The 23,999-nt window shown below is 40.6% G+C and overlaps 1 protein-coding gene across 3 annotated transcripts in view; it reads right to left on the bottom strand.

The window, feature by feature from the left end:
• The window catches only part of LOC131242286 (protein BLISTER), a 29,715-nt gene extending 13,978 nt beyond the window's left edge, over nucleotides 1–15,737 (bottom strand). For 2 of the 3 annotated variants that reach the window (XR_009169575.1, XM_058240837.1), the window contains exons 1-6: nucleotides 15,297–15,734; nucleotides 12,507–13,239; nucleotides 11,738–12,354; nucleotides 7,204–7,323; nucleotides 5,677–5,742; nucleotides 2,394–2,504 (exon numbers count right to left, since the gene is read on the bottom strand). Coding sequence is in view for 1 of the 3 variants with exons in the window: in XM_058240837.1 (XP_058096820.1) it covers nucleotides 2,394–2,504; nucleotides 5,677–5,742; nucleotides 7,204–7,323; nucleotides 11,738–12,354; nucleotides 12,507–13,239; nucleotides 15,297–15,380 (1,731 nt within the window). In the remaining 2 variants the exon portion in view is untranslated. Of the gene's footprint in view, nucleotides 1–2,393; nucleotides 2,505–5,676; nucleotides 5,743–7,203; nucleotides 7,324–11,737; nucleotides 12,355–12,506; nucleotides 13,240–15,296 lie in introns of all 3 variants that reach the window. The other variant, XR_009169576.1, reaches the window with a different exon arrangement.
• Nucleotides 15,738–23,999: the final 8,262 nt, after the last annotated feature.

The following is a 23,999-nucleotide window of genomic DNA, read 5'->3' as shown; positions in this document are numbered from 1 at the left end:
CATTAACATGATAAGGAACACTGCAGCACAGAAGTTCATGTTAAATCTGTCTACAAAAAGCTCAGAGAAGTCAAAAACTGAATAACATGTTTGAAGTTCAATAACTTTTCATGGATGACCAAATTTGTTCAAAGGAAAGAGGAAGATACAAAGAAGGGGACCAGAGAGGCCCTGAGACCCAACAAAAGAAACAAAGCAAAAAAGCAGATTAGATGCTGCTGCAGCAAATTGAAACAGAGAATACAAATCAGAAACTAGACCAGCAGCAGATCATCGCCAGAATGGTCATCTCATTCCTGCTGGCAGCAGATTTTGCAAGGCAGTATGTGTCATCGTTTGCCTCTCCAGGAACCTGACAGAGAAACAACCCCATTTCCCAACCCAAACAAATGTCCTGCAGTTCCTCTAAATGATCAGCCACCCTCCAGGCATAAAAGCATTCATAGGCCCAAGAGATTGCATTACTATAACCACCTTAGAAAAAAACAATAGGACCCATATCTAGACCTTAGCAATTCCAAAGTTCAATCAATAATTTTCACATAAAATAGTTTCCTAGCACATGATCCATCCAAAGACCAGACAATGTTAAGACTGGCAGGCACCTGATTTTTCAGAGGGCTATCATGGATCAATAATTTCTCAGATACATCAGGGAATGAAACGATCTTGACAGCCAGCATTGAGATGTATTTGCTTTAGCCATGCAAAGACATAATAAAGGTCATTAGTCATATGGCAGAATATTTCCAAACAAATTAATGTTTGTATTAGGCTCTGCCTTCTGCTCTCTAATTACCATGCTACTGATTTTCCTTTTTGATAAATATCATTTTAAAAAGTAATTGAGTGAATGCCAAAATGCGACTATTGAGATGGAATGCAGCTATGCAAGGACATAATAAATATCATTAGTCCTAAGGGGCAATATTTCCAAACAATTAACTCATGTATTAGGCTGTAAACCCCGGCACATGTACACACGCACATGAATGTATGATATATTATAATGTAATATAAGTTTTTTTTTTAATTAAAAAAAACTAAACTTGGTTGTAATGGTTGTAATTTGGATTATGGTAAGAGTTTGATTTATATTAATTAAGAGTTTCAAATATTTAGTTGATATTTTTATAAAGAATAACATTGTAGTTTATTTTTTTAATATTTTTTAATTAAATTGGTCAGGTGGGTTGGGTTTGAGTTGACCCATTTATAGATGGATTGGGTTGGGGTTAAGATTTTCAACCCGTTTAATAAATTGGTTGGGTTTGGGTTGGGGCCCATCCCCGTTATGACCTGAACCCAACCCGACTCAACCCATAGCCACCCCTATTACCACGTCTGTAATATTTTTTCTTTATAAATGCCATGCTAATGAGTAATTGATCAAATGCCAAAATGCAACTATTGAGATGGGGATGCCTAGCCACAGGAAGCACCAAGAGCCACAACTATTTACATGGAAAGGATGCAGAACCAGCAGAAAACTCACATGTCAGACTAATTTCACATAATTGTGTACGAGTTTTACAACTAATATATATATATATATATATATATATATATATATATATATAGAGTCATGCTCCCCTGCGCACCTACGCACGTGCGCACCTTTGCACACGTGTCATGGGGGTCTAATCTGGACGGTCCATGTCATGCGGAATCCCATGAAACCTCACGTGAGAAATTTTCACCCTAATCTAAAATTCTGGTGGGCCATATCAAAGAGAAATGCAAATCAAGGGAGGAAACTGTTTTAATTTTTCATGGCCCATAAAAGTTCTAGATCAAAGTAAAACTTGGTCCTGGGGGGTTTCACGAGGTTCTGCTTCACATGAACGGTTCAGATTTTGGATCCACATCACGTATGATGGGTTTTCAAAAAAGTTCGTATGTAACAGGTACGAACTGGTTCGCAGGTGAGCGTTTTCCTATATATATATATATATATAAGAGTCATTGACCATCTGTAATCTAATAAACAATAAGAGATCTGACAGCTGAAAATTGTTATCTATAACTGATGATCAGTTCTACCAATCTGCATGCAGTAAGTTTGATACCTCAGTACCACATATGTCAAAACTCAAAACCCTGTCAATATATTTATGAAAAGGCAACTCTAGGATATCTTTCTCAATCACAAAGGGAAGATGGCTCATGTGCTAATAAAATTTAAGTAGAAAAGAAGCATTCTAGAAACAAAACAAACAGTCGACTTTTACACTTTATAGAAGCCAGTGTTCACATTTTTTTTTTTACTTATATACCATTTGCTTGTTTTTCTGCCCCAAATATTCCTGGGATGCAGGTTTAAACATTTGCACTCCTTTAGGAGAAGAGAATCCAAACAAAGCAAGCTAATGACCAAGGAAACAGTCAACCACCTTTTCTTCTAAGCCAATGACCTCAGAAGTTAACATTTTTGCCCGTTCATCAGCTGCACTACATTCTAGTTGTGCATTTGCATACTCCATTTTCAAAGCCTCAAGTGCCATCTGTTATTCAAAGAAAACAAGAGTAACAATAATTTAGCATCATGAACTTGTACAGGATGCATTGAAAGTTCTAGACACTGCAACATCACAACCACGGCATTACTTGGTAAGATCTAGAGCTACATAAACAGAAAAAACACAGGAAGCTAAGGTCTGAAGATGCAAATTTGAGCTTCAATGATAATTACCTCTCCACTTGAAAAATATGACCTTCAATCATAATTACTTTGCAAATAGGCTTTACGCCTTTGTTAAACCTATGGAGACTGAAAGGGATGATTAAGAAGATGGCAGTAACCCCACGATACATGTAGGTAAGCGGTGCCGGTTCAACCCGGTTATCGAGTTAATGGGATCTCGACACCCGAATCACAAAGAAACGAACACGAACACGCTCACAAGTCACATGGAATATTAAGTAGAGAGGGAGAAATAACTTTATTGATATTCTAACTTCTTCCCTTAAAACACTTGAGAAAACTCACGACTCAAAGAATGTGGAATGCTCTACATCCTACAGCAAACCCTTTTATAGACCTTGAAGACAATCCCATGAATCTTCACTGAAGATCCCCAACTATTAGATTGATTTCAAACCATGCTTAATTGATTTCAAATCAATCTAAAATTTATTTAAGATAATAACAATCCCACCAACAAGGATTTTACTAAATACCTTCAAAATCAAATCTTCCACAAATGGTATATGTGATCTGTAACATTACACCTTAAATCTTGCAACAAACAGCCCAAAATCAGCACATGCTAGGCCCTTCCGTGGGCTGTGGGCCTGCATCATTCCCCTCAGGTTGGAAAAAACTCAATCTAGCAAGTTGGACACTTCATTAAACTAGCAAAGGTTCGGATCCAATCTTTTTTATTCGTCACCCATGATCTATGTGCATTCAAAATGAGGCCTGTTCTTCTATTTCACCAAGTATTACTTGTATTGGCCCCATCAAGTGTTGGTAATCTTCATCCGCAAAACTTACTCAACTTCTTCCTTCTTTTTCTACAGTTGTTTATCCATATCGACAATGACTTCATCTACCACGTCAGACACCTTGCTATGGTACTCAAACAAATCTGCAACTTTGAAAGTTGGCAGAATATCCAAGTCATTTGGCAACTCAATCCCACAAGGCATTGTCACCCAACTTCATCTTGACTCGGCATGGACCAATCTTCTTAAACTTGAGCTTGTTGTAAGTTCCCCTCAAAAACCTTTCTTTGCGGCAATAAACCATAATTGAAGGATTTGATTATTGGTGTCTTCACAAGGCAAAGCCACCCACTATTGGTTAGGACCTTGGTGGACACATTCCCCTATCTGTCCACATGCTCCAACTTCAGTCTCCGGATTCACTCATTGCCAAAGTCTCCCACTTAATGAATGAGATTGCATGTTATGTCCGTGAGTTGATCTACTCGCTCTGTGATTGCACGGATCAATTGGGTTGTACAAACTCTTCCTGTGTCACCCCCTTTGAAGGCACAATAAGATAATGCAGAGTTGGAAATCCCCAAAGATGACCCACTGCAAAAAATGGTGCAACTAGATTATATAGTCAATGAGATCCCGACACCCATATTGCAAGAAAATGAAAAATATACACTCAGATTAGTGGGAGATAACTTTATTGATATTCAAACTTCCCATAATGGTGCAACCCAATTATCAAGTGAATGAGATCTCGATGCTAAAAAAAATGAGCACATATACACTCGCAGGAAATATTTGAGTAGAGAGGGAGAAATAACTTTATTGATATTCAAATTTAAGAAAACTCACAACTCGAAGAATGTGCAATGCTCTACCTCCTACACCACCACCCTTTCATAGACCCTAAAGACAATCCCCGTGAATCTTTATAATAAAGATCTCCCAAGTATTAAATTGATTTCAAATCAAGCAATTAATTTCAAATCAATCTATAATTTATTTAAGATAATAAAAATCCCACCAATCATCATCTTTCAATAAAAATAAAAACCCCACCAATAAATATTTGGCCTAAAATAGGAAAAACAAATCTACTAAATCACTTCAAAATATTCAATCGTATCTTCTACATCAGCCCCCCTATCTACCACATATGGTAAATGTGATCTCTAACATTTAGGCCCCAAATCTTGCAACAAACAATACAAAATCAGCACATGTTGGGCCCTATAATAGGCCGTGGGCCGACATCAATAAGGGCACCCAACCCAAGACCTCAATATGAACAGCTAGGTAAGCATACAAATTTGATATCCAAAAATTTCAATCGAATTCATTGTGAATGTATGAAAATCCGAGTGGACCTATACTAATACCATGACAAGATTAATGGGAAGCCTCTTGAAAAGATGGTGGGGGGACCAAGTCTTCATTATTTCACTGATATAAGATAGTCAGCAGCTACGGATTGTGGAGGACTCTCGGCTCTCTGCCTGACATCAACCGTCCTTTACCCAGGCTGGGGACTGCCTGGCATATTGATACCAGGCAAAGGGAAGTTTGTTTCATTGATAGATTTTGATGGATACATGAAATTTACAGACATGCACATTTGAGTAGATAATGATACGAAATAAGAATAACAAGAGCAATGATAACAACAATGTGACAAATGGCTCATGTCTTAGATTTAATATTGCAATGATATACAGGTCTTGTGTCCCTTTATATTTACCCAACAGTAAACATCAGGGAATGGGAATAAATTGATTGTTTGACATAATATTGAATGTCACATCTTAGACTCCATGTTACAGCCACTATCAGGAATTACTCTAAATATGATGCAGGATGAATAACTTAAATATGATGCAGGATGAATTACTCTAAATATGATGCAGCATGAAAATACTCAGACAAAAAACACCAAAAAGATAAAATATATGTAACAACTTCAGAATTGAGTGACAGAGTGAAACTACTTTCAGATTGCTGCAGACATAAGGAGTGATTATTTTCAAACTGAAGTTAAGCTAGTGAGTCCAACACCTTTGACAGTTAAGCTAGCAGCATCCCAAAATAACAAGAAAACAGGAGAATATATAACCCCACAGGATGCAAACTTAGACCAACCTTTTACAGTAAACATGAGAAAAAAATGCAGATTTAATATGCAAAACAAGTTAAAGAAAAGAAAGGAGGGGGTGGGGTGACAAAACAACAACTTACCAACTGATCTCTAATTTCCTCCTGCAACCTTTCCATGTCAGATTTTAGCTGGTTGACAGCCGCTCCCTGGAAGAAAGTAAATGTTCTTGAGTACAAAATGAAACCATTGAAATACAAATATGAGGTAGTTAGACTCAATGTGATATGAACCAGGGGCCATTTGTGCTCTCCTCCTAGAAGTTCGCAACAGAACTGTTTATATTTTTGTAAACAACAAAGAGATAGCAATTCTTTCATAAAGTAATTCTAGATGAAAAGGAAAGCAGAAAGCTAGATATCACAGGGAAGTTGCAAATTGCGTCAAATTAGCAAAAGATTCTGAGATTATGATACTGAATATAATTCCCCAGGTTACTATTTGAGAATGATTATAACGAATATTAACTCATTGGGCTACCATTTGAGGATGATTATAACAAATATTAATTTCTTGGGCTACCATTTGACTCAGCAAGCGGAACTCCAAAAGTCAACCAGTTGGATCCTTTATATGATTTGATTACAGTTAAATAATGTAGAAGTCAGTGGCCTAACCATGACAATGCTAGGAAAGCAGAACCCAATTAACTTCTGTACTCCTCACCTGGAAGCTTGCTACTCTAAACATAGGCAATTGTGACAACATGAAGAATCCGTGCTCTCTTCTTACCTAGGCATTTCTGAGACAGGAATTCAAAGAAGCTGAAGGAGTTCTTTCAGGATTGGAAAGCAGCAATTGGATTAAAGAACGGTCAGCTGAATCCCAAGCCCAAGTTCACCTTCAGGTCCTGCTCCCAATCGCCCCTCCTGGCTGGGAATTGGAAGCGGAACTTTACAGGCCTCTCAAACAAGAAAATGGGGCCAGCCGGGATGGGAGGGGTTGCAACACTGCTGCATCATTTCCTGAGGCGTAGCATGGTAGGTTCCACCCAAGCAGCAGCACTCACTCTCTACACCAGGGCTTGATGATGAAGCTAACTGATTCTTCCATGCCTTAGTGGTTAAGAGGGCATCTAGCAGTTGAGACAAATGGATATAGATAGCCCTTGTTTGGAGATGAGGCCTTTGGAGTAAGTTTATATCCTTGCTGAAGTCAGAATGTTAGCCCTTCGTTTAATATAGTTGTTTCTACCATTTGACGGAGGAGAATGGGATTGCCGATACACTCACGAACGAGGGAGTGACAAGTGACTCATTGTCAGTTCTTCCTTCCCCCTCGCTTAAGTTGCTTGCTTCCTTTGTAGCTCGCTTCTTTTCTAATAAAATTTGTCATTCAAAACAAAACATTATTTAAGAAAAAACAACAGTCTGATCTATGCCATCCGCATGAACCACCTATGGAGAACAAAATGGAATGGACAATATGTTAAAAGTTGGCACAACATGTGCCTCAATCATTAGCATGGAGTGCAGTGGCTGCACCAAGAACACATCTATGGAGAGAATCAAACTGCATAAGATAGCATAACAGCAGTTCCACTAGTATAGCATTCACCACATATCTACTCGAATTTAAAAAAATAATAATAAATAAATAAAAATAAAAACCTGTTGATTGAAGCTATCAGTTAGAGATGAATTTTCAACAGCCAAGGACTCTGCTAGAGCTCGTGATGCCTCAAGAGCACGCTGCAGTGCAAACTTCTCTTGGGTCAAATCTTCAATATGCTGCAAAAAAAATAATAAATAAATAATAAATAATAAAAATAAAAACCAAGTGAGCAATAATTATTTAAAAGAAAATTCCCCTCAAATTCATGATACAAAATAGAATTATATGCATAATCTGATGACATAAAAGGGTAAACAAAGTGTATTGTCAACCAAAGACTAACAGACCAAGTTGATTAAAATATGAAGGAAACTGTGGTGACTTATGAACTGCAATGCATTTGATATGACATAATATGATAAAGAAGTGCAACAAGTGACTGCCGCAGAGCGCCTCACAACCCTCATCATATGCCCTACAGGACTACGCAGTATGATATCTCTTTTTTTCTTCTCTTTTTTTTAATGATAAGAGCTGATACATCATAAAATGATTCCATGTATACCAACCAGGAAAGAACTAAGAACAGTAGCTACATTATTTTTTTACTCAGACAGCAAAAACATCATGGTCCCTGATTTCATGGGTACCGTACCTTCGCACACCTCCATTACTCTTCAGGAGGCATCCACCCCAGATAAACTACACACCTCGCAGTGTTTAGAAAAAGCCTATGACCATGTTGACTGGAAATTCCTCCAATACATGATGCGGCGAATGGGTTTTCCTGACAAATGGCGCAGATGGATAGGAGAATGTCTACGTTCTGCGCACTTCTCCATTCTGTTAAATGGCTCTCCGAAGGGCTTCTTCTCGAGTTCCCGCAACATCCGCCAAGGAGATCCCTTATCCCCTTTCCTCTTTCTCTTAGTTGGAGAAGCGCTATCAAAAATGCTCCAGGCAGGACAAGAAGCTGGTATTTTCTACGGCATCAGAATTAGAGGGATTCCCTCCCCGATTTCCCACATCCAATTCGCAGACGATTCTCTCATTTTCAGCGACATCGATCCGATAAAGGTCGAAAATATCCGCACCACGATCAGGTGCTTTGAGGCAGTCTCAAGCCTAAGAATCAATTTATCCAAATCAAAGATGTTCAACATCAACCTAGAAGACGAGGAGGTAAAGGCCTTCGCTCTTTCCTTTGGATGCTCTCCTGCCTCGCTCCCTCTCACCTTCGTTGGTCTTCCGCTCTGCTTGGACTAGCCTCCTACCTCTATTTGGGACAGGGTCATCAACAAATTCAAAAAATTCTTGGCCAGATGAAAATCCATATATCTATCCTTAGGTGGTCGACTTACCCTGATTAAGGCTACTCTGTCTAACCTGCCAGTTTATTATCATGTCCCTCATCAAATGCCCAGCAGCAATGGTTTCTAAACTCGAAAAAATTAGGAGGGACTTCTTCTGGAATGGCTGCAATGACGCCAAGAAATTCCCCCTCAACAAATGGGTCCAGGTCTGTCAGAGGCCCAGTCATGGTGGGACCGGCATCAAAGTTCTCAAAAAAATGAACTTAGCTCTAATGGGAAAATGGATTTGGAGGTTGGGCACGGAAGATGACTGGCTATGGAATAAAATTATTAAAGGAAAGTATGGGCAATCGATTGGTGGCTAGTGGACCAAAGACACTTCCCATCGCAGGGCCTCGTTTCTGTGGAAAGGTATTCTCTCACTGAGAAGGTGGTCCTCCCGAACGTCAACTTTTCGATAGGTAGTGGGGCAAAAACTCAGTTCTGGGAAGACATTTGGGTGGGTGACACTCCGCTGAAAATCAACTTCCCCAACATTTTCCGCATCCCCTCAAACCCCGCCGCCTTTGTAGCTAACAGTTACTCCTACACAGACAATGCCATCCAGTGGAATGTGGGGTGCCGGAGAAAGCTCCAGGATTAGGAGATTGACGAGTATGCGGGCCTTCTCCAGCTCATTCACTCGAGCTCCCTTTCCCCAACGAATCAGGACACTCTGCAGTGGAGGGGAGGAAAATCGGGCCTTCTTTCTGTCAGGTCCCTCTACCAAATGCTCGACCAAGGGCCCCCACCTTCTCCTGATCTCCCCCTCCCCCCTCAAACCCCGCCGCCTTTGTAGCTAACAGTTACTCCTACACAGACAATGCCATCCAGTGGAATGTGGGGTGCCGGAGAAAGCTCCAGGATTGGGAGATTGACGAGTATGCGGGCCTTCTCCAGCTCATTCACTCGAGCTCCCTTTCCCCAGCAAATCAGGACACTCTGCAGTGGAGGGGAGGAAAATCGGGCCTTCTTTCTGTCAGGTCCCTCTACCAAATGCTCGACCAAGGGCCCCCACCTTCTCCTGATCTCCCCCTCCCCCCCCCCCAAAAAAAAAAAAGTACACAGTTTTTGCCTAGTTAGTGGGAAACAAAAAGATCCTCACAGTGGACAATCTTCGGAAAAGAGTTATGCAAATTGTCAATGTCTGCCTATGCTGCATGAAGAACGAAGAGGCAGTCGATCACCTCCTCCTGTTCTGTCCTTTTATTTCTCTTATATGGGCAGAATTTCTCTCACGATTCAAGTTGTCCTGGTGCATCCCAGCCTCAGTCACTCACCTCCTCAAATCCTGGCACGATGTCAACCTTGGTAAAAAACGGACTAAGATCTGACGCATGGCGCTCATAGCCATATGGTGGGCTGTCTGGGAAGAGAGAAACAACAGGTGCTTCAGGGACTCTGCTTCCCCTGCGTCGGTGATCGCCAGCAAAGCCAAACGCCTGCTAATCGAGTGGCTGGTCTATGTAGTAGATTTTAAGGAATATGATTTCTGTTTTCTTGGTTTTTTAAAGGCCTGATTGCCCCCCCGTTTTCCGATTTGTTTCTGCCCCTTTCTCTTTCTAATCTATAAAGTAATCTTTCAAAAAAAAAAAACAATGGAATGCTCAAAATTGGCTTTGCAAGTCCTATTGGAGACTGAAATGAAGCCAAGTTATCGAATATGCTTAAGGGACTTAATTCTTTCCCGATCTTGTAATTGGGGAAGGTGATGTGATAAATTTGATAAAATGGGCAAGTTGCGAGGGGCGGAACCTATGGATACTGGCAGAGCTTTGAAGGGTATAGAAAACCCTGTCAATTGCTTCGTATCTCCTTCCATCGCATTTACCAGAGCCTTGGAGGAGATTAGGACAAATGAAGCTGCCACTTAGTTGGGATTATATCCCTTAGTTGGGATTATATCCCTTCTGATTCTCCCATTCTTTTAATGAGTTTTGCATGATGCATAATCTCCCATTCTTTTAGTGTGCTTTGCATGCTGCATGCCTATAGTTTTGTTTTTTTTATCATAGATAAGTAATCTTTCTTTCATTTGACAGGTAAAAAAGAAAAAAAAAAAAAAATTGAAAACGAAAGATACTGAACAATCAAATAGCAAGTTTTTTCTGCCAGTTGGAAGTTCATTTCTTTTAAAGATGATAACCTCAGATTAATTTTCTGTCAATAAACACCCAGAAAATAAATGTCTGATTTTGTGGCAATAGGATGGAACGCTCCAATTCACACTGTTGCAGAAGCATGTGGCTCTATTGACAGGGTTCCAGGAGAAGCGTTGAACTACACGGTTCCTGATAAACGAGAGAGAAAATAAAGAAAATACTTCCATAGATGCATTTAAACACTTTTTTGAGGATTTAGACGCATAATAAACACAGTGCAATAAAATTAATCATTTCAACTACTGAAAACCTATTCATAAAAGGGTTTTTTATATCCCTGCTGGAGGAGAAAAGGACAAATGAAGCAGTCACTGAGTTTTTCGGATTATATACTTTTTGATCCTCCCATTTTTTAATATGCTTTGCATCCTGCGTACCTATAGTTTTGTTTATCATGGAAAGTAATCTTTCGTTTTTTTTATGGGTAAAAAAGAAAAGAAAATGAAAGATACTGAACAATCAAATAGCAAGTTATTTCTGCCAGTTGAAGTTCAGTTCTTTTAAAGATGATAACCTCAGATAAATTTTATGTCAACAAAAAGCCAGAAAAATAAATGCCGATTTGTGTCAATAGGATGGAAACGCTCCAATTCACACTGTTGACAGGGTTCCAGAAGAGGCATTGAACTACATGCGGTTCCTGATAAATAAGAGAGAAAATAAAGAAAATACTTCCATAGATGCATAATAAACACTTTTTTAAGGATGTAGATGCATAATAAACAGTGCAATAAAATTAATCATTTCAATTTTCAACTACTGAAAAACCCTATTCATAAAAGAAGTCAAAAAGGCACTCTGATTTGGCTTTTTCCTGAAATGAGAAGAACACCATCAAAGGTAAGTAATGGAGATTGCTTCTAAGGGATATAAAGAGGCTTTTATCATATCAAAATTCAAACAACTTTTACATCAGAGTGACCTCTTCTTCTTTTTTTAAAGGTTTCAGAGTGATTTCTTTTATTTCTAAGATTAGATATTACAATTTCCCAACTCTAAGGATATGTGAAGGAACAAAGGGAGACATACTAAGACCATAATATAGTGAAAAATAACTGAAAGGAAGTGAAATGCACCTGTTCTAAAGCTGCAAAATCTCCATTGTTTTGGACTGAAGAAAAATCATGCCCCTCTATACTGCTACCATCCTTGACACCCTGCTTTGGCATTCCTCTTTCATAACTTACAGGAGCAAAAGAATTAGTGGAAAGCTTGTCGGCACTTGAAGAATCTAGAGTTTTCCCAGGAGTTTCCATGGTGTCAGTCTCTGTAGATGGCTCCTGAGACGCAGACGAAGCAATAATCTCTGCACTGATGACTTTTGAACTTGAGCGGAAGAATGGTTCACTTTTCTCTGACTCAGTAGATGGCAGTTGAGACACAGAATAACCTCTGGGAAGATTAAGAGAATCCAGGAATGATGGACGAGATCTCCAATTGCTAGTTTCAGACATGGGTGAACGTAGCAGAGTTTGATTTGAGGAGCTACTGAAATTCAAACTGGAACCAGATGAGAAAGATTCTGATGTCCGCCAAGGAGCACTGTCTCCATTAAGGGGTCGATCAATGGCACCACCAAGTTTATTTCCTCCCATTTCGAATACCCCAGCATTGTTGAAATCCATCTTACCATCCTTATATTGCTCAAATCTCTGATAAGACTTTATTAAGTTGGTCGTCGAACTCATGGAATCTAAGCATGAACATGAAATGAAATGGTTCAGCCAGGACTCAAGGCAAAGAAAAGAAAAGAGAGATAGAGAGGAGAAAAAAATCATTTGTTCGCTCAAAAAGAAAAGGCAGCTCAAATAGAATACATGAAGAAGAAAAAGATAATGCAATTACCGTCATATGAGGCAGCTGCATTGTAAGCAGTTGATGTCCAAGCATACCCCACCTTGGTCGGCATAGGAACACTAGCTAACTTCTCCGGCAAGTTGCTTGTCGATGACGCAATAGATGTGCCTGGATCTTTAGCAGGATATTCCTTTGACGAATGCCCATTTTCTTCTGACTGAGCTTCATGCAATGAATGGAAACTAAATTGATGAATGTTTCCATCATAGTTTGGGTATCTATGAACAGTATCAGGAGCAATGGGATGATCTGTTGCAACCCCATGTGTGAGTTCTCTTTCTTTCCCTGAGGAAATACGAAGTTCATCATTCTTCTCTTCCCTCGAGCGATCATAATAACCATGCTCTTGTCCTGAGAATCCTAAACCATCACGCCATTTTGACTCATGATAGCTTGCAGGTCTCTCCACTTGATCCTTGTAAAATGCACTGTTGTCATTAGGCAAAGCTGGAGATATGGCGTTTGTCGTATTTAAAGAATCTAGCTCGGTGCTCAGGGATGAATTATTTGCTTTACTGTCTTGGATCATGACAGGGTAAGAAGGTTGGACAGCAGCAACACCATCTCTCTCAGATGTAGCTCCATCTGAATCCTCGAGTTTCAAATTTTCACTTTCTTGTGGCAATTTCTCATTTTGGCTAACATCAGCTGACTGCAATTGGCTAGTGGATGCAGCTTTTTTAGTTCGCCCTTCAGCCTTCTTCTTGCGGAATTCCTCCAGCTGGAAAAAGAAGCAAATGAAACTTCAGGAAGCAAGGGAGATTCATACCCCGACTGGCCAGAACCATGTTATCAATCAACAGAAATACTGCAAATGCAGAGCTGTTTCACTTATATTTATAGAGGTTTCAGCTATATAGCAGAAATGATTCCATAAATGCAATTATAATGCAGGTGAACAACTACGATTGGCAGAAGAATAATTCAATTTGCAGCAGAGGCTCCATGTTTCCAAAAGCCAACAATGATAGTTGTGTTCAATCATATTCACATCACCCTTTGTTCAAAAAATTCACATGAGCAAGGAAAAAATTGTAGGATTTTTTAGCAATGTCACCCTCCCTCCCTCCCTCCCTCTATTGCTTTCTGAGCAACCTGAAAATACCACACTAAAAAATTCCTGCAGTGTCCGATGTTGCATCAGAAAGACAATCCACTGTATGCAACTACTTGATAATGATTTTGTTTGCAATCTTGCCTAAGAGTAATTTGGGCATGGCTGTCTTGAAATGTGAGCAGTGTTTGACAAACATGGATCGGCTCCTAGATATTCCCTGCAGTCAAATACTTGAGTATGTCCTTTCCACTTCCGTTCCAATGCTAGTACATTTGTGTGCCTCCATGACCACTAGGGTGCTGGCGTCTATTACATGTGCTTATTATCGTGCTTAGTTAGCTTGTTTGATATCATGCAAGAGACCTTAATTTTCTGCATATATCCCATTTTAAATAATGTGCAATGATTCGGCTAAAGTGTCTTAGAGATGTCACATGTGGGTGGAGTTTGGTAAACGTGTATATTGGGTTCCCTTGCGATACCATGCAACCAACTAATTGATCATGTACCCTCTACCATGCTCTCCCTTTGATGTGTCCATGTACTGGTTGGTTAGGAGTGAATAATGGGCGGGATCGTGCAGGAATGTGAGTGGTGTCAACATGGGCCTGTATTGTGGCCAGTTCCAAGAGCATGGATAAAAGCCAGAGGTAGAGGTTTGGTGGGCAGCCAATCATAAACATTTGCCAATATACGATTTAAACACCAGCACCAAATGAGAAGGCTAAGATGATGACAATGCAAGATTTGCATGATTTCGAACATTAGGCTATATCAGTTATTGTTTATCATAGTGCCACCATCAACCACGGTGCGGTGCACCAAATGAAGACCCAACTCCACACATGGAGGATTTTGATCTCTCCGTCAAGTCTAATCACTTCCATTGATGAATGGTAAGCAAGTCGAACAAAAAATACTTTGGTTTCCCAAGGTCCCTAGTGCAAGCACATGTTCAAGAACCAACATGCTTATACAGAATTTTGATTGGTAATCGAATCTGCCACCAATATCCAACTTTTCTCCTCTGATTTCATGAAATCATATGGACAAAAATCCCAACAACAAGGAAAGATATAGAAACACAGACACTCTTCTTATAGAGGAATATAAGGCAAGAAAATGTCCGCTCAATGAAAGAAACTATATTAGTGGGAATGCCATTCTATCTCAGTGTAACTTCAGAGGGAATTATAGGGACTCCTGATGCATCGGGACATGCACTGTATCCTCGTATGCGCTGGTCATAAAACAGGAAGACTAAAACCTTAAGGAAAACCCCAACTTTTTTCGCTTCTATTGTGAAGGAGTTTAATGCAAGTTCCATTTTTCCTAGGTGGAGCCAAGATGCGAAATTACATTTAAATTTCCCATCATAAGAGATAGATGCATTTCTTAACAACCTCGACGATGAAAATACAGAAGCAAATCCGCCATGCAACATACACCACGATTCTATGCCCTAGCCAAAGAGGTTCACAATATCAATCCTCAAAATGGAAAATGAGTATATGTGAATTGAAAGTAGTGCGTGTAAAGGACAATTCCCTCAACCGAACTATCATTAAATGGACAAGATCCACAAATTCGTCGTTCCAAAAACACTAGAAGGCGATGAGAACACGCTGCGCAAAACGGGATCGCATCCAAATACACCAAAATCCAAAACCCTAATTAAGCGAAACAAATCAAATTAAAACGAATCTCGATCAAGACCGTACCCGTCGCTTTCCAGCTTCGAGATGACCCTGTTTGCGCGAAGACGACGAAGCTGCCGAATTGGGGAGAACCTGCGCAGAAGCCATTCGGAAACCCTAAATCCCCTTCAGTTTCCCGTCTCTTTCTCCGTGCATCCCAGATCTCCGCCTCTGCCCGTAACAGAAGGACAGAAACCCTAGTCGAGCGGCCCTAATCGTCCGGATCGAGTGAGAAAATCAGAAGAAATGGGCAGCACCTCAATGGCAGGGACGGATCTTTCAGGATCTTGGAAATGGCGAGCGAGAGATTTCAGGAATCGCTCGGGAGAATTGGATTTCCGGACAAAATACAGGATTTTGGAGAGCCGAGCGAATTTGCTGCAGATCTCTCGATTGCAGTAACGGGTTTCTCTCTTCTTATATTTTCATTTTTTCTTCCTTTGCACCTCTTCTTGCCATGCAACAACTTGCATACTCTGAAAGAGACTGATGGTTGATACACAGGCGCTAAATTTGTACATGCGCTAAATTCCGTACAGGTCGCTAAAGTTAGACGAGCCAAAATTGTGCGACCGTTTAGATGCATCCAATGCTCTGCAAACCGCACACGCGTGTGTAAGTCAGCTAATGTACACGCCACCACTTAGCCACCGTGGCACACGGGTGAAATGTCCAAGCCATCAATCATCACGTCGATCTTACCGTGTAAATGCTGCTGCAGAGGGATAAAGGTTGTCCACTCAGCAGATGTGCCATGATATTAGAAATAAACGGACGCATTAGAGAATTTTGGCTGATTGTTTCACAGCCGTACATTGGTTCATTTAACTGTGGCCCACGAGTTGTAGACCTCTGGGGATGGAAAATCTACCGGTACCCTTCGATGGATGGCTTGGATACTGACCCTGCCTACCACGGTCACATGTGTGGTGGTGTGTCCATTGGCTGAATTGTACACGCGTGCAGGCTTAGCAGTGGTCAAGGAAGGAAATCTACACCAACGTAGTTGCCTAACCAACTAATTGATAGGAACGTCTGAATGGTTGAGATTTGAAAAAAAGAAAAAAGGTAGCCAACGGTAATTATTCAACATATCTGAGTCCATGCGTATGAAGCAGACTTAGTTTATGCTACGTATCTGAGTACATGCGTACTAAGCAGACTTAGTTTATGCTACGTATCTGAGTACCTGCGCATGAAGCATCACCGTATGCCAGAGTATCAAGTGGCTGCTGTTTTTGTTAATCTCTGGTATATTTTATGCAAGATTTGATTGGTCCAGCCTGCATGGACCGCGTCCAACCAAACTCCTTTACGAACCGGATTTAGTTAGTCCTGAGTTCCATAGAATCCTGATATGGTGAGATTTGATTTAGCAATGTGTCACTGTTACAATGAGACCAACAAATATAACGTGGATTGCACCCTACACTACTGCTCTGCTGGTCTCCACTTGGGAACAGGTAAGAGCTCTGAGTAGCCGTATGGGTTTTATCTACACCATTCATTTATTTTGTCGTGGCATTTTATGAAATATGACCAAAATTTAAATAAATCCAAGGCTCGAGTGGATCACACAGTGGGTATCAGCAATGATTATGATGCTCACTTTTGAAACTTTCTTAAGGTCTGTTGTGATATTTATTTACCATACAACTTATTCATAAAGTTACACATTCATAAAGACCAAAATTTAAATAAATCCAAGGCTCGAGTGGATCACACAGTGGGTATCAGCAATGATTATGATGCTCACTTTTGAAACTTTCTTAAGGTCCGTTGTGATATTTATTTACCATACAACTTATTCATAAAGTTACACAGATGATGACAAAGGGAAACACAAATACCAGTTTGATCCAGGAGTTTTGTGGTCCCTTATAAGTTTTCAATGGCAAGAATTTAATCAATGCTAGGTGATCCACCTAGTGTTTTCGGTTTAACTCAATTTTGGGACTATAGACACCCCACTTCAAGCTAATAAGTTGATAGAATTTTGAATGGATTGATGGATGAATGGACCACAGTCCCAAACCCTAAGGGCCTGTGTGGCTGGGCAAATTCCATGGGATTAGGAGGGATGGGGTGGATTTTAATGATAGTGGCATCAGTGGACTGGTTCAAGTTCCATGGGATTGGTATATCCCGGGACAAGTTCATGGGTCTGTTTGGCACGCCCGGCATATCCCGGGCTTTTACCTTCCAATCCATCCAACCAAGGGATGGGATCAGTTTTAAGGTAATGATGGTGATGTCAGTGGATTGTTTTAAGATCTGTGGGATTGCTTATATCCCGGGACAAGTTCATCGGGTCTGTTTGGCTCGTCATACATATCCTGGGATATCGCGATCCCATCCCTACTAATACCGAGGGATCGGTCCGGCCAAACGGGCCCTAACCCTATAAACTATACACTCAACCTATCCCACCCAATCAACCTAATCAGGCTAACTCCGAACCCTATGAGCCCAAAACCCTAAAGCTTGGAGTAAATTCAGCGAGTCAACTCACCCGGTCAACCCATTGAATCGATTCACCCAGTCAAACTACCCATACCCATAACTGAATCAACTCACCAAAAGCTCGAAATAAAGCTTGAACCCAGGCCCAAAACCAAGCTCAATCGGAGAGATGGTATAAATTTCAAAGCACCGACCCTTATAGCAAAGCCTCCACGTGCTTGAAGGATATTGCTTGCCAAAATAGAGAGTCCAAGTAGGGACCAGTGACAACTTGGTTGACACAAGCCACGTGGACTCCTCTTCCGGGCAGCATCTCCTGAGCATGTGGGTTCATCATTTTCCGAACCTTGAATGCGTGGTTAAGGTGCATTTACTCCGATGTCCATCTCCTTACCTAAAATTACCATTTTACCAACTCATCCAACTTATGAGATAATGTCATGTAAAAATCTTCAATCCCAGCCATTCAAACACATTTACCCCTTTGATCATCAAGAATTACAAGAGAACTATGCTGGGAGACTATAAATAGTCCCCTCCCATTCTCATTTTCACACTCACCAACACACACACAAAGCATCCCTTGGTCTTAGCTGTCCTCCACTAGGGAGAGTAAGAACAAGAGAGTATATCCTTGATCTAGCCTAGCCAAGCCAAAGCCCAAGCCTTTTAGGCATTTGGGCAACCCAAGCCCAAATTCGAGCCACTAAATCTAGCGTTGCAACATTGTAGTTCTTTCAACCATTAAAGCCTTTATCAATTTCATCGGATCAGCACCTTACCAGCGTGTAACATTTATTCCATTATCAACCCATTGCTCTTCAAATATACATTAACATCATAGTGCATTACATCGTTTCCATGCATCTGACTAGCGGGCATATGCTTTATAACTTACCGATATAATTGGATCTTACCCATCATAAACCATAGCCAGTTAGCCATCGATTTAACATATATATTACATCCCATCGTTTTCATTATATATGACTAGCGAGTGTATGCTATGAAATTTGCTAATATAACCGCAACGGGTCCACTAAAAACCTTAGTTAATTAGTCGTTGTTTTACCATAAACTTTCATATATCATCAAGTCTCCTTTGCACTCTTGCACTTGATCATTTTGAATGTATGCTCCACGGTTTGTCAACACAGTCAAATCCTGACCATCATAAATTCAGATTGATAAAACACATATACTACAGCATCACATTATATTTTCTATATCACATTATATTTACGTCACTTGAGAACTACATATATTCTTCATAAATTAGTTAAATCTTATGAAGTATAGATTGAACATTTATACGGACAGAGTGGGTGCATAACAAAAGACTGTACATCTATTCGGACAGAGTGGGTGCCCGACACATTCCATCTCCATAACCGCAGTCCCTTACTTATGATATTTGTAACGTAAACTCATAAGTCATTTTAAGGTTAAAGATACTCGGGTCATTGATCTCAAGTATTTATACAGTCTCTGACTAACTTTAAAATCGTAATAATTGGTTATTGGCGAATCCGAACAAATATCACATCCCTTACCCCATCGCAAAAGCTCCTGAGTGAGGCAACTAGTGGAAACAAGATAGTAAATCTCTTGTACCCTCGGGGATTTGCCCTCCCTCCAGCTCCGATAGAGACCGTATCCCAATATTATATGAAAAAATGAATGAACGGTGTGGAAAAAACCCATATATTGTAGTGCCCACTCGGAAAGCCCATGACCATTCCAAGTTGGAGATAGGTGGGATAGTATGTAACCTACATTTTAAAAAATATTGGAAAGTGCTGTCATCACATAAGCATTGGATCAATAAGCGCACTCAAGCATCATGACCTTGCCAAACTTTAAGTTGGGTTCCACCAGTTCCAAACATGATTTTTATAGCTCCATCTCTATCAGTGACATACTGTCATATGGCCTGGCCAAATCCGATGACATCAGGCCTCTCCAACCATAGCCTAATTGAATCCAGCCCCCACAGAATTGTTGTCAAGTGGTTTTGGAAACTTTTCTTTTAGAAGAAAAGCAATACAAGCATGAGGGAAAATGTGAGAAGGGAAATTGGCTTACTGAACTTTAGGATGGCAAAAGAACAATGAACAAATGCAAAACTGCCACACAAGTCTAACATTCAGTCCCGTTCTATCTTGTGACAAGCTATGTCTACAAAGAGCCACCGTGATACATTGATTTTATCCAAGCCATTCCCATTTCATTCTAAATCACGATCCAAAAACCAAGGCATATCCAATGCTCGAGTGGACCGTGCAATAGGGATTAAACACCTATTGAAAACTTATTTGTGGTCACGGAAGTTTTCAATCAAGCTGATATTTGTGTTCTCCTTTCATCAAGGCTTATATGGCCTTATGAACAGGTTGGAGGGCAAAAAGACCTCACGGCCGGCCCTAAGAAGGTTTCAAAGGTGGGTGTCATTAACACCTTTGCTTCTGGTGGTGTAGCTTACTTGAGTCTTTAATTTACCCTGATTTTATAAACATAACCTAACACAATATTGCAAAATGGACAGACACTGTAAATAAAAGCTACACGTTACAGTAATGCGTAACCCCCCAAAGCCCCAACCTGTCCCAAGCTCTAATGGGCGGGGTAGTACCCCATATGCGTGACATTCAGACTGATTATCATGCCGATCCAACCATGAATTATGTTGGCTGAAAAATAGGCCAATCTTATCATTCAATGGGCCACATGTGGATGCCAAGCACTGGAATGATAAAATAGTGGTCCAGCTGATTTCTATGTAGCCCACAACGATGGCTATGTTAGATCTAGTCTATCTATCCTTTTAGCATCCCTCGTTTGTTTTATATAAAAATCAGCTGGATCCAAAACTTACACGAGAGCAGTGTAACTTCATCCCTAAAGCCATGTGTTACTGTAAAAACCGAGGTCACGCAGAACATGTTTGAACACGAGGTGTGTATTAATTCAATGGCCAATCAAACGGTCGCCGTTTAGGTATCGACAGGTTGGGTCGCGAGATTCGCTACTAAAGTGACGTCACCAAGTTATGTAAGCCCGTTACGATGTGTGTTTTGTATCCATGCCGTCCATCCATTTGGAGAGATCATTTTAGGGCAAGAACTTAAGAATGAGTCAAATCAAATGCTCTAGTGGACCCCACCACAGAAAAAAGTGGGGAGAGTGATTTCCACCCTTAAAAACTTTTAAGGGCCATGAAAGTTTTCGATGAAGCTGATATTTGTATTTTGCCTTATTTCATATCTGTGTTAGCTTGTAAACAGTTTTGATTTCAAATAAACATGATGGTGGGCCTTAGGAACGTTTCAACTGTGGGAGTCACTCTCACCACTGTTTTCTGATGTAGGGTCCACTACAGCTCTGTATCTAACTCACTCTTTGGGATCTTGCCGGAAATGATCTCTCCAAATGGACATACGGCGTGGATACAAAACATATATAGTGGTAGGGTCCACAGAACTCAATGACGTCACTTCGGCAGCCAGTCTGGCTACTCAACCTGTCGGTAACGTAAACAGATTGGCTACTCCCCTGCCAGCAGCCAATGGCTGGTGGTCGGTGCTCTCGGGGCCAGCATGATGTATGTGTTTGTATATGCCGTCCATGCGTTTTCTCAGATCATTTCATGGTACGAGACGAAAAACAAAGTATATATCAATCTCAAGCGGACCACATTACAGGAAACAGTGTTGAATGAATGTTAACCATTAAATATTTTTTGGGGGTCATAAAAGGTTTGGATCAAGCTAATCTTTGTTTTTTTCTTTCATCTGGGTCTGTATGGCCTAATCAACAGATTGGATGTCAAATAAATAGTACAGTGGACCTTAGGAGGATTTTAATGGTGGATATCTAATCACTATTGTGTTTCTGTGGTGTAGTCCACCTGAGATTTATATCCCTCTCATTTTTGGAATAAAGCCTTAAAATGATTTGTTAAAAATGGATGAACGGAATGGATGAAACACATACATCATGGTGGAGCCCACGTAGCACCGACCACCAGTGGCAGGGGGAGTAGCCAATCCGTTTCTGTCAGTAACTAATCCGTCATCCCAATCAAATCCCACCACATCCCAACAGCACCGAACTACGAGCGATCCAAGTCTAAAAATTAGGTATCAGAACCGATGCAGGGAGTGGACGTGACGCAAACATTTCCTTAGGCCCACAGAGCTCGAGTGTTGCCTGCTTTTCCACGACAGGTGATGCAGATGATTCCGGTCCACTCAGGTGTGATCACGTGGCATGAATTTTTTTAAAGATCTAAGCTACTCATTAGGTAGTCCCACCATTCAGATCGCCCTGGATAAAAAATAAATCAGACTCGTCCTCTCATTAGCTGTTTCACATGTACAAAAGGGAGCCGATTAGGTGATAGCCTTACCGTGTGGGGCTCAAATTGATGGTTTTGTGTATATCCATGCTGTCCATCCGCTTTCCCATGTCATTCTAGAGATAATTTAAAATATCAAGAGGATTCAAATCTCAGGTGGAACACACAACTAAAAACAATGGTGAATTACCATTAAAAGCTTTTTGTCTGTCATGAAAGTTTTGGATCAAGCTGATCTTTATATTTTCCTTTTATCCAGGTCTTGTTGACCTTATCAACGGGTTGGATGGAAAGGGAACGTTGTGGATATTACTATGGTGCTTGGGAAGTTTTTTACGGTGGATGATCAATCACCCGTGATAGCTCGAGCTTTAAAAGAAATGGACGCGTATTGCGACCTCCCCCACCGGTCTCAAGTCCCAGTTCTGTGGGTGGGCGCTCTGTGATGTATTTGTTTATCCACGCTGTCCATCCATTCTCTCATGTTATTTTAGGACATGTGCACAAAAATGAGCCAGATCCAAAGCTCAAGCGTACCACACATGCAGTGACTCTTGTATTTATCGCAACTCAAGCTTATTATTTGGTGTGGTCCACTTGAGAGTTGGATCTTCCTCATTTTTGTGCACATACTTTAAAATGATCTAAGATAAGAGATAGATGACGTGGATAAATAGATACATTACAGTGGGCCCACCCACAGATCTGTCCGTGATGGAATGGACGGTCCAACGCCCCTAAAGTCTCCAAGATGGAAATATCCTATAGCTAGTTCCTGCATGAGGAATTTTTGGTGCATGGGCCACTGACCACATGGTGGGTGTTTCCCTGACAGTGGGTCCCACTTTCATGTATTTTTTATATATCCATGCCATGCATCGGTTTTTACAGCTCATTTTATGGCATAGTCCCAAAAATGAAGCAGATCCAAAATTCAAGTGGACTACACATTCAAATCCAAACCCAAAGGTCAAGATCACCACTGAAGTGTTATTGTAGGTCTAAGGCTTATTCATGATGGTAAAGATGATATAGACGGTCCAGATCATGGTCTATCTCTACTTGAAGGCTCCAGTGGGTCGACACATACTGTCATATTAGGCCTTCGCGCAAAACGAATTCCAGTGGGGAGAAATCGCAGTGATCGGCTGTTCGCTATCCCACGAAGTTCGTTTCTGCACCCGTCGCTATTCAGGAGCCAGGTGTGCGGCGGACGCGGATTGGGTTGCTACTGTACGGTTCCATCTGGGGCCCAAAATGATTAATCTATTTTATCCACTCCGTCCATTCATTTTAGATCATTATTTTATGTCATACAACAAAAAGTTAAGAGTATATTCAAATTTCGGAAACGGATTGGCTACTCCCCCGGTGGCTGGTGGCAGGTGCTCTGTGGGCCCCACTATGATGTATGTATTTCATCCATTCCGATCATCCATTTTTACATATCATTTCATGGATTGATCCGTAATATGAGAGGGCTATAAATCTCGGGCGAAACACACCACAGGAAAACAATAGTAATTAGATATCCACCATTAAAATCCTCCTAATGCCCAATGTACTGTTTATTTGACATCCAATCTGTTGATTAGGTCATAAAGGCCCAGATGAAAGGGAAAAAACAAAAATCAGCTTAATCAAAAACTTTTATAGGCCCCAGAAGCTTTGTAATAGTCAACGCTTATTTAACACTGTTTTTTGTAATGTGGTACACTTGAGATTGGCATGTACCTTATTTTTAGTCATATACCATAAAATGATATGAAAAAATAGATGGACCGCATGGATGAAACACATACATCATGGTGGGGCCCACAGAGCACCGGGTGGCAGGGGTCGTAGCAAATCCGTTCCCTCAAATTTCCAAGTGGACCACACCACCAGAAAACTGTGGTAATTGAACT

This window comes from Magnolia sinica, chromosome 4, assembly GCF_029962835.1.
Source record: "Magnolia sinica isolate HGM2019 chromosome 4, MsV1, whole genome shotgun sequence".
In the NCBI taxonomy this organism is placed as follows: domain Eukaryota; kingdom Viridiplantae; phylum Streptophyta; class Magnoliopsida; order Magnoliales; family Magnoliaceae; genus Magnolia; species Magnolia sinica.
This window is presented reverse-complemented; position numbering and strand designations above follow the sequence as displayed.